This window comes from Balaenoptera ricei, chromosome 9 (genome assembly GCF_028023285.1).
Source record: "Balaenoptera ricei isolate mBalRic1 chromosome 9, mBalRic1.hap2, whole genome shotgun sequence".
Lineage (NCBI taxonomy): Eukaryota > Metazoa > Chordata > Mammalia > Artiodactyla > Balaenopteridae > Balaenoptera > Balaenoptera ricei.
Genome location: NC_082647.1, coordinates 74,221,364 through 74,236,302, shown reverse-complemented (window position 1 = coordinate 74,236,302; position 14,939 = coordinate 74,221,364). Strand labels below are relative to the sequence as shown.

Genomic DNA, 14,939 nt, shown 5'->3' with positions numbered 1-14,939 from the left:
ATACCTCCAGCTTTCTTCTTTTTTCTCAAGATTTCTTTGGCAATTTGGGGTCTCCCATGATTACATATAAATTTTAGGATAATTTGTTCTACTTCTGTGAAAAATGTTATTGGTAATTTGATAGGGATTGCATTAAATCTGTAGATTGCTTTGGGTAGAATGGCCATTTAAACAATATTAATTCTTCCAATCCAAGAGCATGGGATATCTTTCCATTTCTTTTTATGATTTTCAGTTTCCTTCATCAGTGCTTTATAGTTTTCAGAGTATAGGTCTTTCACCTCCTTGGTTAAGTTTATTCCTAGGTATTTTATTCTTTTTGATGTGATTTTAAATGGAATTGTTTTCTTACCTTCTCTTCCTGAGAAAATATATAATACTAATACATTATTAGTGTATAGAAAAGCAATAGATTTTTGTATATTAATTTTCTATCCTGCAACTTTACTGAATTAATTTATTAGTGCTAATAGCTTTTTGATGAAGACTTTAGGGTTTTCTATATACAGTATCATGTCATCTGCATATAGTGATAGAATCATCTATATTCATCAGAGATATTGGCCTGTAATTTTCTTTTTTTTGTACTGTCTTTCTCTGGTTTTGGTGTCAGGGTAATGGTGGCTTCATAGAATGAGTTTGAAAGTGTTTCCTCCTCTTCAATTTCTTGAAATAGTTTAAGAAAGATAGATATTAACTCTTCTTTATATGTTTGGTAGCATTCCCCTGTGAAGCCCTTTGGTCCTGGACTTTTGTTTGGGAGGTTTTGATTACTGATTCAATTTCAACACCAGTTATCAGTCTATTCAAATTATCTATTTCTTCCTGATTCAGTCTTGGAATATTGTATGTTTCTAGGAATTTATCCATTTCTTCTAGGTTGTCCAATTTGTTGGCATTAACTGTTCATAGTATTCTATTATGATTGTATTTCTGTGATAACAGCAGTAGGTTCTCCTCTTTTATTTCTTATCTTGTGTATTTGGGTACTCTCTCTTTTTTTTTTCTGAATGAACCTGGTTAAAGACTTATCAATTTTGTTTATCTTTTCAAAAAATAAGTTCTTGGTTTCATTGATCTTTTCTATTGTTTTTTTTGGGGGGGGTGTCTTTAATTTATTTATTTCTGCTTTGATCTTTATTATATCCTTCTTTCTGCTGACTTTGGACTTTGCTCTTCTTTTTCTAATTCCTTTAGTTGGTAAGTTAGGCTGTTTATTTGAGATTTTTCTTATTTCTTGAGTTAGGCCTGTATCACTATTAACTTCCCTCTTAGAACTGCTTTTGGTGCACCCCGTATATTTTTGAGTGTTGTGTTCCCATTTTCATTTGTCTTGTCTCAAGATATTTTCTGATTTCCTCATTGGTTTCTTCATTGACCACTGTTTTTTTAGTAGCATGTTGTTTAGTCTCCATGTGTTTGTTCTTTTCCCATTTTTCTTTCTGTAAATGATCTATAGCTTCATGCCATTGTGGTCAGAAAAGATGCTTGATATAATGTCTATTTTCTTAAATTTGTTGAGACTTGTATTGACAAGCATGTGATCTATCCTGGAGAATGCTCCGTGTACACTTGAAAAGAATATGCATTCTGCTGTTCTGGGTGGAATGTCCTGTAGATATCTATTAAGTCCAACTGGCCTAATGATTCATTTAAGGCCACTGTTCCCTTATTGATTTTCTGTCTGGATGATCTCCCCATTGATGTCATTGGGATGTTAAAGTGCCCTACTATTATTGTGTTACTGTCCATTTCTCCCTTTATTTTTGTTAATATTTTATATATGTATTCCCGTTTTGGACACATATATGTTAATGAGTGTAATCTCTTCTTGTATTGATCCCTTTATCATTATATAATTCCCTCTTTGTCTTTTGTTATAGACTTTGTTTTAAAGTCTATTTTGTCTGATAAGGGTCTGCTGCTTCAGCTTTCTTTTGTTTCCATTTGCATAGAATATCATTTTTCAACCCCTTACTTTCAGTCCGTGTATCTTTAGCTCTCAAGTGAGTGTCTTATAAACAGCATATAGATGGGTTATTTTTTATCCAATCAGCCACTCTGTGTCCTTTGATTGGAGCATTTAGTCCATTGACATTTAAAGTGATTATTGGTAGGTATGTGCTTATTGCCATTTTGTTACTTTTTTCTGGTTGTTTCTCTGTTTTGTCTTCTTGTTTTAGTCTATCCCCTTGTGGTTTGATGATTTTCTTTAGTTGTATGCTTGTGTTCATGTCTTTTTAGTTTTAGTCTCTTTTTAGTTTAGTGGTATGCTTTAGCTCATCTCTTTTCTTTTTAGTTTTTGTATGCCTATTGAGGGTTTTTGATTTGTGGTTATCATGAAGTTCATATATGTTGACCTTTAACTATATCTACTTGTTTTAAACTGATAGTCATTTAAGTTCAAGAACATTCTAAAAGAGCTACATTTTTTACTACCCCCTCCACCTTTTGTGTTTTTGATATCATATTTTATATCTTCATATCAATCCCTTAACTATTTATTGTAGTTTTAGTTGATTCTACAATTTTTGTCTTTGTAGTAGCTTATTTAGGTAGTTGAACCCCTGTCTTTACTATATATCTGCCTTTACCAGTGGCATTTTCCCCTTCCTATAATTTATTTCTTTGTTACAGCCTTTTCTTTTTCACTTAAAGAACGCCCTTTAATGTTTCTTTGAAGTTTGGTTTAGTGTTGATTAACTCTGTTAGTTTTTGCTTGTCTGAGATGCTCTTTCTCTCTCCTTCAATTCTGAATGATGACTTGCTGTATAGAGTATCCTAGGTTGTAGGGTTTTTTTTCCTTTCAACACTTTAAGTATATCATGTCACTCCCTTCTGGCCTGCAAAGTCTGCTGTAAAACCAGCTGATAGACTTATGGGTGTTCCCTTGTATGTGACTCTTTATTTTTCTCTTGCTGAAGTTCTCTCTTTACCTTTAACTAAAAGTTGTAACAATATTTTTTAAAAAAACAGCTGCATATGGACTTAAAACTTTCTGGGTGCATTTAGCCTGAGTGATATTCCCTTTATTTTCCTGATGGTGCATGTTCATAAAACCCAAAGGTGCTAACACTCTAAACTGATCTTATCTCTTTAATTAATTTAAAAAGTTTTTTTATGCAGTGTTAAGCAGAGAAAAACGAAGTAAGAATCAGGAAATAAGGTGAAAATTTTTATTATATGCTTTAGTTTTGACATATTAGAATTTTAATGTTATTATTCTTATAATTATATATCAGTAATTTCCATGAGACTAAATAAGTAAAGGAATTCTGAGGAGTTAAATGATAGGAGGGGTGAAGAATCACTGACCATAATATGATGGGGCACAAAAAAAAATGCTCAGAGAGAGAAACACAATACCTGAGCTACTAAATATAATTAGAAATGTGGTAGGATCTTGCCTATTTGCATCTCTCCATCAGGACTGAGAGTCACAGCAATATTTGAAAGTCCCATTAATAATGGTTCATTGCATGACCTGTGTGCCTCTTCCAGATATTTGCTCTTTGGGCCCCTTTCATTGTTACTGGAGACTCTGGTGTTATTCTTGGCCAAGGATGGGGTGAATGGTTGTGAGGAGGGCTTTGAATGAAGTTGGGAATCACCCTGGAGGAGCTGGGTAGGGAGACAGGGTGAAATTCTAGGACCTCAGTATTAACCTGTCTTCTACACCATTAACAATTTTTATACTAACCTCTACCATTTTAGAAACAATTCCTTATTTTAAGCTGGCATTATTACTGGTAAATTATAAAACTACATTACTACTCAAGCTTTTCATATTGGCAATTGGAGAAAAAGCAGTGGAAAAGGTAATTTATTTAATACTATAATATTATTTGCCAATGGCCATATATAAAATGTAACAATGCTTAAACTGTTTAAAATTTTATCATGTTATGTAATTTAAGTAAGCCAAATTATCTGCTTTATTTCTTCTATAAGTAAGACTGTAACTAGAAAGTTAGAGCAGAAACTATAGCAAGAACTTCACTGCTCTATTTATTCTAGTTTTCCCTTGAGACACTGTGGCAAAGTGGTTAAGAATATAGATTTTAATAAAAGATTGAACTCGATTGAGCCCTAGCTCTGCCACTTATTAACTTCTTAGCTGTCTGTCCTCAGTCAACATTCTTAATTTCTTCTCCCCTCAGTTTTCCTGTTTATAAAAGAAAGATAATTATGACTACCTTACCAAGTTGTTGTAAAGATAAATTTCATACTGTATACACTGTACTGTATGCAGTATACTGATACTGTATGTACATATGTGGTTTCAGTTAATAAAAACTGAAGACAGGGTAGATGTTATTATTCTGGAATTCACATTGACCCTCATGAAATAGCTAGGTGAATAAGCAGTAGAACTCTGGACCATGTAATTTAGACATGTAAAAGGTCTTTTATCAGTTCCTTTTAAAAATGAAAGAACCAGAGTCTTGGCCCAAGAAGCTCAGGTACTATTCAACATTACTGGTATTGGCTGCTAGAGATAAAGCCAAGAAGCAAAGTGTTTGATTGCTTGTCTAAATTATACCTTTTTAAATTCCTCTATAATGGCTGAATAGGAGAGAATGGAGGTCATTTTAAAATAAGCAGGTACATATGCTTATTAGGCTCAGGGTAGCTTTGGATGTAGGAGGTTTCAGAGCAGTAGTACACCTTGTGTATATAAACACATAGTCAAGGGATCAATCAAAATGCTTCAGCTTCTTTTGTTTTAGGGCAGTGTCCCTGGAAATGAAGGGAATGAACTTCTTAAGAAGAGGATCCCTTAAAACACAGACCTGGGATAAATGAGATAAAAATATTCTTCTAAGGTATTAATAAATACACTACTCCTTGGTTTATTCAATACGTATCAGTGACATGTGGAAGGTTCATTGTTTTAAGTAGGTAAAACAATTTTCAAGAAAGCAAATGAAGTTCATGATAGTTTGTCCAAATTCCTGATATCATAAGAGCCCAAACACTGTGTAAAATTCCATCAGAATTATAATTTGTGTCCATAAGGTTATATGGCATGGCATATGTCTAAAAGTATGAGAACATTTCTTTGCCTTAAGGAATCCTTCCTATATGAGCAACAGCACCCTCTAAAATACAGTTATGGAGCGATGACTTCAGTGACTTGGCAAAACTTCAAAACGATAATGCAATGCAATTTGAGAATAATGTGATTATTATTTTCCCTTTAAAAAAAAAAAAGCTTCTACTTGTCTCACAATAGAATAGTTCCTCTTGTCTTCTCCTCCACTCCCAGTAAATGAATTAGAACTCTATCTCAGATTAAAAGAGGTTGAATGGAAGAAAAGATAATAAATGACTAAATTAAAGTGGATGGGTCTACCAAAGTGAAATGTGGCTGAGTAGAAGAGAATTAGCAAAGAGAAAGACACTAAGGGAATAACTCCAAATCCTAAAATTTAAAATTCAAATTCTAGTTATTTTTTAAAATCTTTAAATGTTGAGGCTGCTTTCAAGAATCTAAACCAACCAAGGGTTGAACTTGTTTTATGCGGTAATAACAGTTGCTGCTCTAGACTTTCAAAAAGTCTGGTAGAATGTTTCAGATTAACAAAATTTAAACTATTTAAATTTCACTCATGGGAACCACACACATTTCAGCATAATTTATATGCTTCTAATATTGCATTTCCCAAACTGTGCATGAGGTGCCTGAGAGCACTGCAGTACACTCACCAGGGTACCTCAAAATATCTTGAATTTTTAAGGGAAGCACAGTAATACGTGGCATCTGTCAGGTACCCATGAACTACTAGCTGGAGGTGGTTCACAGCTTTACCATTACATTTGGCTCTGTTCTTTTAGATGATGGCATATCTTTGCAAAACTGGGCAACGTGAAAATCAGTGCGGAACAGGAAGTGAGGATGGTTATATCTAGTCCGATTCCAAGGCTTGGGAAGTTCCCATTGTAACTTATTTACTAAGAATGACAAACTATACATATATATATATATATATATACACACATATATATTTTTTGATGTTCATGTGTATTATTTTTTTAACTGGCTACTAAGTTTTTAGGACTAAATAGTTATGTTATTTGGACCTAACTACTTAATAAACAGAACTGTCAGGCTGTTTGTTTGCTTGTTTTGCCTACGTGTACGAGGGAAAAGATTACTAAGACACTAGGTACCGCAGTATAAGAAAGTTTGGAAGCTTTTGTTCTAATATTTGCATGCCTGTATAAGTAGGTGTCACGTCACAAGTAAATGATGCTTTATGCAGTTATTTTCTACATGCAGAATAGCTAATGCTGGGAAAGATGTTGTTCTAAGAGATTGTATTTAAATATATGATTCAGAGCCGAAACTAACCCTCAGGAAGCAATCCAGATATGCACTGTTTAAACAAAAGAGCCCTTAAATATAGATAAACTTCAGAAGGAAGGAGTGAGGTATAAAATTGAAAGCCGGTTTTGTTTTAGTCCTTTTTTCCCCTAGTCTCTACTTTGATTCTGTCTATTTTACTGCGAGGATTCCTCAAGCCAAATACATTCTTCTTAATCTCTAATATGTTTTTCAATACTAACCCTGTAGTAGTTATAAGTAAACTAGTAAGGCAAACGTATATGTATATGCTCTTTTCCTTTTAAGATCCTTCAGTTGAGTAAAAAGTAAGCTCTTCTATCACTCTTATTTTCATAAATTATACAGTGCTTTGTAGGACATTAGAGAGTCAGCTACTAGATATTATCAAAGTATTTCAGCCTTATATTTTATTGAGCAGAATTTATAGACTGCATTGTTCTGTAACTTGTCTTTCATGACTTATCCTGACTCTGCATCATGATCCTTTAGGTAATTTCTTGGTACAAGGACAGCTGAATTGCCAATTTAAACTTATATTGTAACCAGAAGAGTCATAACTACTAATAGGCTATTGCTGTATTACCATGCTCGTTGATCTGACGTAGACGTTGTTTTTCAGGTGGCAGTTTCCGTCATTTGGCACCACTATGCCTGCCAATTTGCTATCTAGAGCAAGATGAGATGTCTGATCTGTCATCACCAGCAGCAATCTTTTAGCTTCTTTTCGCCATCCAATGTGACTCTTAAAATAAACATGTAATTAGATCTTGTACAATAACATAGACCTTTACTATGGTCTTCATTTCAAGTAAACATTAAATTTAAAACATTAAGTCAGGCTAGAATGATGTGCATAAATTCAATGCTGTTTCATAAATAGTATTAACTTTTATTTGTATATCCTCTTCCACAGCCGTTTGACCACACTATCTCCTGGCTAGAGACTTCTGGTGTTCCACAGAGGAAGAACAAGCCAGGTTTATGAAGTACAGACTGCCCACTGTGATGTGAGTAGGACAACAAGCTATTTCTGTTTTTTCCTTGGAGAGTAGTGAGTGAAAAGAGCAGCCCTTTTGGAAATGATTTTCCAAGTGCAGAAGTTATTCTTTCCCTTTTATCTTTTCCTATTTATAACCCTCTCCTAATTTAGCCCCTCTGTCCTGAACACATACCAAAATGAATAATACTGGTGATGAATAACAGATAGGAGAAGAATGTATTCTTCTATGCTATGTTTTCACTCCATAAATCAAAGAGAAAAATCCTAAATTCTTGGAGAATTTTTCATCTGAGCAAATATTCAATAATGTGAAACTTCTTACCTCACAGACAGCTGCCTGAAGCATAGCATCAAAACCTCCTTCAGGTGTATCTATATTTCCAGAGATCTTCTGTCTGTGAACTGCTTTTTCAAACTCAGTGATGTTCTCCGTCAAAGACAGCACATGGATATACCCATGGGGAGGCATACAGTCTAAGTTGTAGTCACTATATGGGTATAGAAGAAATGCAAATTCTGTTTTACTATGCGTCCTTCAAAGATCCAAAATACTACTCATAGTCATAGTAAAAGTGTGTGGTTGATGTGAGAAGGGAATACCTTTTTTTTTTTTTGCCAAGAAAATTTTATTAGAGAAAATCTGTATTTTATAAAATCAGAGAAAAGCTCAATATTGGTGAATATTTCTTTGCATGTAGGAATATAATGCCTTGGTTGTCAAAACATAAAGAAGATTAAACATGTTTCTTTAATATAGGACACCTAAGGGCTTTTATTATGCTAATATGCACTGTTAATTTTTAAGAGGAGATGAGAATTTACAGTGATTTCCTATCACATTTGCCCATGGAACAGCTGAAAAACACTTTTTGGGAAATGTTTTTAGGAATTCAGTTAAAATATTGTACTACTGTTCGATATTTTAAAATATTTTGCTAATTTTAAAGTGATGCTTGGTGTAGGATTATTGATGAATGGTCAAAATTCATTAAAATTGTTTTGAGAATCCCATAATGTCCCCAAAGGTGAGGATCATTCCTCAGGTGCAGTTGTATTTGGGGAGAAGGTGTGTGAAGCTCCATGTGGAGAGGCATCGGTCTTGTTCCTCTACAACAGAAAGCAGAGTTGTTTTGGTAAATTAGAGTATATACTGTAAATGATCTGGGCAATTCATGGAAGTAGGAAAGAAGATGATAAAATGAAATGTTTTGTTAAGGAAGAACCGAACACATTTATATTTCTCTCTGAAAATTCTACAGGCTAAGTATCGTGTGAGAAATTCATGTTTTAAAGGTCTGTTTTCCTTTCATAGTAGGGAATATGCTGTTCCAAAATGATAAGAAAAAGGGCTCTTTCTAGCAAAAAAATTCTCATCTTTTGACCTACCTACCCTCCATGTGCTAGCTGAGTTTTCTTTGAAATCACATCATAAGCAATGTAATTATAAACAGTCACAATACAGTAATGGAAATATAGATGCAATACTGGCAAAATAAGTACTTTGAATTTGATAAACCTTAATTCGGCAAATTTGGAGCAATCAAAAAAGGAATACAGAAATTTCAAAGAGGTATTTTATATATATATGTGGTAGCCTGATTATTGGAGGTTTATCCAAAATTACTAATATTATTTGTGTTTTTTGTAATAGGAACTAAGTGAATGATATTTGAAGAAATATAAAGTAAAAAGCCACCCTTCAGTCTCAGAAGTTTTCAGATAGGAACATACTTCTTCTATACATATTTTCATTTATCATTTAATTAAAACAAAAATATAAAATTTAGTAAGTCTTTGATTTAAGAACAAAATGAGGTTTTATAAGATCTTAAATTTGTTTAGCATTAGGAAGTCCACGTCAAATATTAGATACCTGCATTGATTATGAATTCTTTCTGGATGGATACTAATGTATGGTGAAACTGTTTTATCAACGTATGAGCCAAATCCAAGGCGGAAGTCATGGGAGAAAAATGCCATTTTTCTAGATAAATCATTTCCAACTGAATTTAATTTTTCAATATTATTGTGCATTGATGCTGAGACATCAACCAGATAATAAAGATCCACAGGATATTTCTTCAGAGGATGAATTTTCAGCATAAAATTAGCTTCAGCTCCTAGTTCAAAGAAAGGCAAACATAGTATAGTATTCATTTTAAACATCTCAGGTTAAGCTATCAATACGTCAGTCACATTTTAGGTGTAGAACAATTATCACAAATTTGTGCATAATGAATGAAATTGGGAATATTCCAGAATAATTTCAAGGCAGTTTGGAAACCGTACCATCCCAGACATACCAATGTCTTAGTCTCCAACTTCTACAATGCATTTCTCATAATTCTATAGGGCAGATAGAGATAATAGCAAATAGACCAGCTCAACATAAATGTAATAGGGAATATATTTATCACCATATGAACCTGTATTTCTAGTGTCTAGTAAAGCACAGCACAAATGGCAAGCAGCATTCTATCATAAGAGAGAGTAGGTGTCTGTGTTTGTTTTCAGGTTGCTTTTAGATATGAAGACAGCCAGAAAGGTATTCTAAGAAAATTTACCCCTTATTGGATGCAGGTGTAGATTCATTCTTTTGGGTTAAGGCATATTTACATATGAGATGTGAAAACTCTGGTACTGAGAAGTACATTAAGCTATTCAAAATCATTCCTACCTCATTATGAGTTACTTGATTAGATTCTCCCCAACGGTTAGTTGTAAGAAGAAATGAGACAGTGGTCTGAAGAATGATACGCAGCAGTGCCACATTGAGGACCTAGACAATGTAGGGGACAGCATTTGTCCAATGCATAATGGGTGCATGATAAACATATGTTGAAGAGGGATCACAGGGGCAAAGAAACTGGATGAGTAGAGAGGGTCACCATAAGGAGAATTGCTGGAGCCTCCAAAAGACAAACTGTCTTTGCAATACAGTTTTATTTAGTTTTCTGTCCATTATCAAGTGATACAAGGATCTGGTACCCTACAGAGTTAGTACTTCTGTATTTAACTTTTTAAAGTACATGATGAAAAGTTATCAATTTAAATACAGGAAGTTTGTGAATTTTACTTTTTTAAATAATAAAGCAAATGCTTGTAAGTCATTAATTATTTGTACATGGGGAATATTTTGAGTGGAAAAAATTTTTTAATAAATACCAATTTGTATACATAATTGGTAGCCTGATCTACTTATTAAAGGAATCTTACAATTTATCAAATCATATTTCCAGTCTTAATATGATTAAAAATAGCAATATTTTAAAACTTACTTCACAAATCAAATGTTCTTCAGCCAGATTATGGAATGTATTAAAAATAGTAAGGTTTTTTGGTCTGTAATATTAATTATGGGAAAAAGGGGCTATTTACTTATTCCTAATTTGCCTTTAAATGCAGGAAACTTCTTTATTATAACATTCTTGGATTTTCAGCCCAAGAGTTTGGGAGGAGAAATTGGGCTTGCATAGCCCAGCCCAGTCAACTCTTTCACTCCTTTTTTTTAGGAGCTGGGCTGCCTCCAGTGAACATATATTTGGCTCTGCTTTCCAAGTATCTGGTGAAAAATCCTGCCCATGTGGAAGTGTCCTGCAATTTGGGTAGAGAAGTTTAATTCAGAAGAATGATAGAATCTGGTAGACAGGGCTGGATCGATGAGAAATAGAAATGGAGCATATTGGGGAGTGTGGTTCGTGTGGAGGAGCTTGAATTTTAATGTGTGGGTCAGCATTTAATTTTTAATTTTTTTAAAGTTGTGTAGTTGTTTTTTAACTGTTGACTTGGACATATGGCTGAAGGCATTAGGAACTGGCCACATGGTATTTTCATCTTGATGGATCATTATAGTTTATGGTGGCTCTGTCTAAAGATGAATGGCTGCCTATTTTTATAGAGTCATCGAAAAATGTACCAGATATTCAGCGTATTGTGTGAGTTGTTATATTATTGGTTGGTTATCTCAGCCAACAGGCAGAGTCTACATAGCATCAACAAAAGCACAGGCCTTGGAGGCCTGAGCTATTCAGGGAGCTCCAGTAAAATGCTAGCCACACAGGGGCCTTCAGCACATGTCAGCTGCTCATAGCCTAGCAAGCGAATCCTAGTCTCACTGGCCTCAGCAAAGAAGAGGGCTTTTAGGAAGCCTTGCCAAATGGCCATGGTTAGAGGATGCAGGCTGCTGTAGCTTGATTTTGATTACATAGGTGCTGGCGTTAGCACATGTACCTGGGTCAGTTGAAGACCTCAGCGTGGGCTGACACCTCAGTAAGACAAGTTTTCACTAAAGGAGAAAGGAGAATCTTTCTGTACACAGGCCTTTTACTCATCGCTGGAGAGAATGATAATCGCTACTTTTAAACTGCAAGGCCCTTGAGTTTCCTAAAAGGTTCTAGCTTTAAGTAGTAAGCTTAAGGTGGGCAGCCCTACATAGGCTGACCCCAAACCCCACTCTGCTTGTTAAGGAGGAAGCTGAAGGGGCCAAGCTTAGATTACCACATTTTGCCCATGAGCCTGAGACATTGCCCACATTATGCTCTCAAGTTGGCTTTGGATTGGATAATTATATATGATGGAGAAACCTTCTCTCGGAGGCAGTAGAAATACCTTTTCATGGGAACATGAATACCATGTCCCTGGATAAAATCGCCATTCAGTTCCTACTGGGGTGCCACCAACACTGGGCTCAAAGGGAAGATGACATTAAAGAGGTTTTGAATATATCAAATGAGAAAGAAACACATCTAAAAATAAGACAATATCTGCGGCCATCACCACTGTGATATAAATTCCAGCAGCAATGTCTTAAATGCTACTCTGAGAGAGGAGCTATGTGGGGGTGGATTCTTTTAGTGGGTAAGAGCTACTAAGTGCAGTGATCCACATAAAATATTTACCACAGTATTTGGTACACAGTAAATATATAGACATTAGTAATTATTACCATTAGTATTACTAGATTCTAACATTAGATCTGTTCTAATGTTAGAACAGATAATAGATAGAACTGTTCTATCCAACATTAGATAGAACTATTCTAACATTAGATAGAACAACATTAGGATAAGAACTGTTTATTCATCTCTGAAGCCTCTGGGTTTGGTACATGCATAGCCACTCATAAATGTTCTTTAAACTATATATGAAGAATATTTTGATACAGCATTTCAAAAGGCCCATATATATACCACAGTAAGAAGCTAATATTTATAACTTCTTTCCCATAGTTTAGGGAGATCTTAAATAGTTTCTCTCTATAAGAGGAAAAGAGTATCATCTGGCCCCAAAATATTTATGCAACCACTTACATTATCTCCAGGAAAGCTTCATTCTCATAATTTGAGATTCTAAAGGCTCAAACCCTATTCCTTTGATTAACTTTAAAGCCAAGAAAAGAGTCTGTGACATAGAATAAGAAAGAGGACTTGGAGGAAAGTTGAGACCTACTTAGAGCTATTGCCAATATTGGTTTGAATAGACCAAAAAACTAAAGTTGTTCGAATGAGTTTTAAATCACTTACATAATGGCGTGAGTATCTCTGAAGAGCTGGCTACAACAAACATGACTGGATATTAAGAAAAGATAACTAAGAAATATTCTGCATAAGATGAAACTGAAAAGCCATAAGAAAATATGGAGAACTGTAGCAGGAAGAAAGAGCTGCCAATTTCTATTCATTATCCTTGAGCAGGGGAAGGAGAAGTCCCAAGAATAAGACTAGTTTGAAACAGCAAGGTACAGACTCCAGCACATTTCTGGATTTCTGTGTGGGATAAAATGGGGGATATGTGCCAGGTGTTGTGGAGGAAAAATGCATGACTATATATTTTTAGGTTTTTTGAAAAAAGTTTTGAATTCAAGAAGAATACCTGAAAAATTTTACATTTTAAATTAAGCTACACTAAAGAACTTTTTTTCTTTACAGTATTAAAATGAATCAAGTTTGAAACCTTTTCTTCAATTAGTGAAGTACAAATTATACTAATCCTTGTCATATACATTATATTACTTCTGAAACAGAAATCGAGAATTATCTTCTCTCACCTATCTTCCTAAAGATTTCATTTCATTTCACTGTTCTCAGGGGACATAAACTAGGATTAGTAGCCTATTTCTGTTATTATTTTGCCATAAAATTGATAGGTAAAAAATTTAAAAAGTATAGTTTAAGAAGTGAAAAGTAAAAGAAAATATCTTTTTTAAATCTCATTTAAAATATTCAGTTATATACATATTTTATATAGCCCTAACATTCCTTTAAAAACTTAGTATATGATGTAATAGAAATATTTTTATTTTTAAAAATAAAAACTTTTTAAAATCCTTAATAAATGCTACATTGAAGGTCATGAATTTTCATCAGGTAAGAATAAAGTGATTATCTATAAATAAATCTAATAAATCAAAATTAAAATTAGGGAATAAATGTATTTTACACTTAGGTATTCATTATACCAGACCCTCAACTCTTATATATGTGTTAGGGTGCAAAGGACTTTTACATTGTAAGGAATGAGGTTCCTATATATCTGGAGTTGGTAAAATACAGCTTTATATATTATATGCCAAAGCTGGCATGTCTTTGATGCCACGATGCACTTTTAGATGAACTTATTAAATCTATTTTAATAATTATTTGCTATATATGCAGATTATAAAAATATAGTTCTGTCATAGCTATATTGGAAAGATAACATACACATTAGACAGTTACACTATTTTCACACAGAAATTCATGAGGATTGGGGAATTGACTAAAATCAAACCCTGTAATGATAGACATAGACATTGAGCATTTGTCTTTTGATTCTCCTACTCCCATGATCTCATTCATACTACCTTCACTTACTGCCTCATGTTGACATCTCCAGCTTCTCTATCTCCAACCCTATCTCTCCTCAGAACTCCAGCCTCTAACGGATAAGTCACTACGTTAACTCAAGATGTCTGTTTGAACTCAGACTCACCCCCTCCACAAAGAGCAGCCTTTCCACCTCACCTAGATGCTCGAGCCAGAGCCCAGGTGTTCCCATACTCATCAATCACCAATTCCTGGGGATGAAACCTCCGGATTATCTCTCAAGTCTGGCCATTTTTCTCCTGCCTTGTTACCATTACTGCCATTGCTTATCTACAGCACTGAAATAACTTCCCAACTTTTGAACTGTTAATTTATAGTCTCAGGAGGATTCAGCCACCATTATGTCTACAGAAGAGAACAGACTAAATTCATTTAAGTGTATAAATTTAAAAGTAACATACCAGTATAAAAAAATGCTCCTTGTAATTTTCAAATCTCAAGTATTTAAAAAAGAGCAAGACATTTTTAAAGGCTATTAATCATATTTTTTAGAGGTAAATAATATATGATAAGCCTCATCTGTTGGCTCTTGAAAATTAATATTCAATGAGAAAAATAAGCAAATTTGTATGGAGGGGCAAATCACACACAAAATGGAGAGATAAAGATAGTTGATAAGCTTAAGAAAAATGTTCACGCTTTCTAGTAATAGGAAAAAGACAAAAGAAAACAGCTAATGGACTAGTTACACTTAACAAACTGAAGAGATTAAAAAGAATGAGAATGG

At 34.0% G+C, this 14,939-nt stretch overlaps 1 protein-coding gene across 2 annotated transcripts in view; it reads right to left on the bottom strand.

The window, feature by feature from the left end:
* ITGB8 (integrin subunit beta 8) overlaps positions 1-14,939 on the bottom strand; it is a 95,393-nt gene that overhangs the window by 34,873 nt on the left and 45,581 nt on the right. For both annotated transcript variants that reach the window (XM_059933972.1, XM_059933971.1), the window contains exons 4-6: positions 9,223-9,469; positions 7,672-7,837; positions 6,933-7,091 (exon numbers count right to left, since the gene is read on the bottom strand). In XM_059933972.1, the coding sequence (XP_059789955.1) occupies positions 6,933-7,091; positions 7,672-7,837; positions 9,223-9,469 (572 nt within the window). The remainder of the gene's footprint in view (positions 1-6,932; positions 7,092-7,671; positions 7,838-9,222; positions 9,470-14,939) is intronic.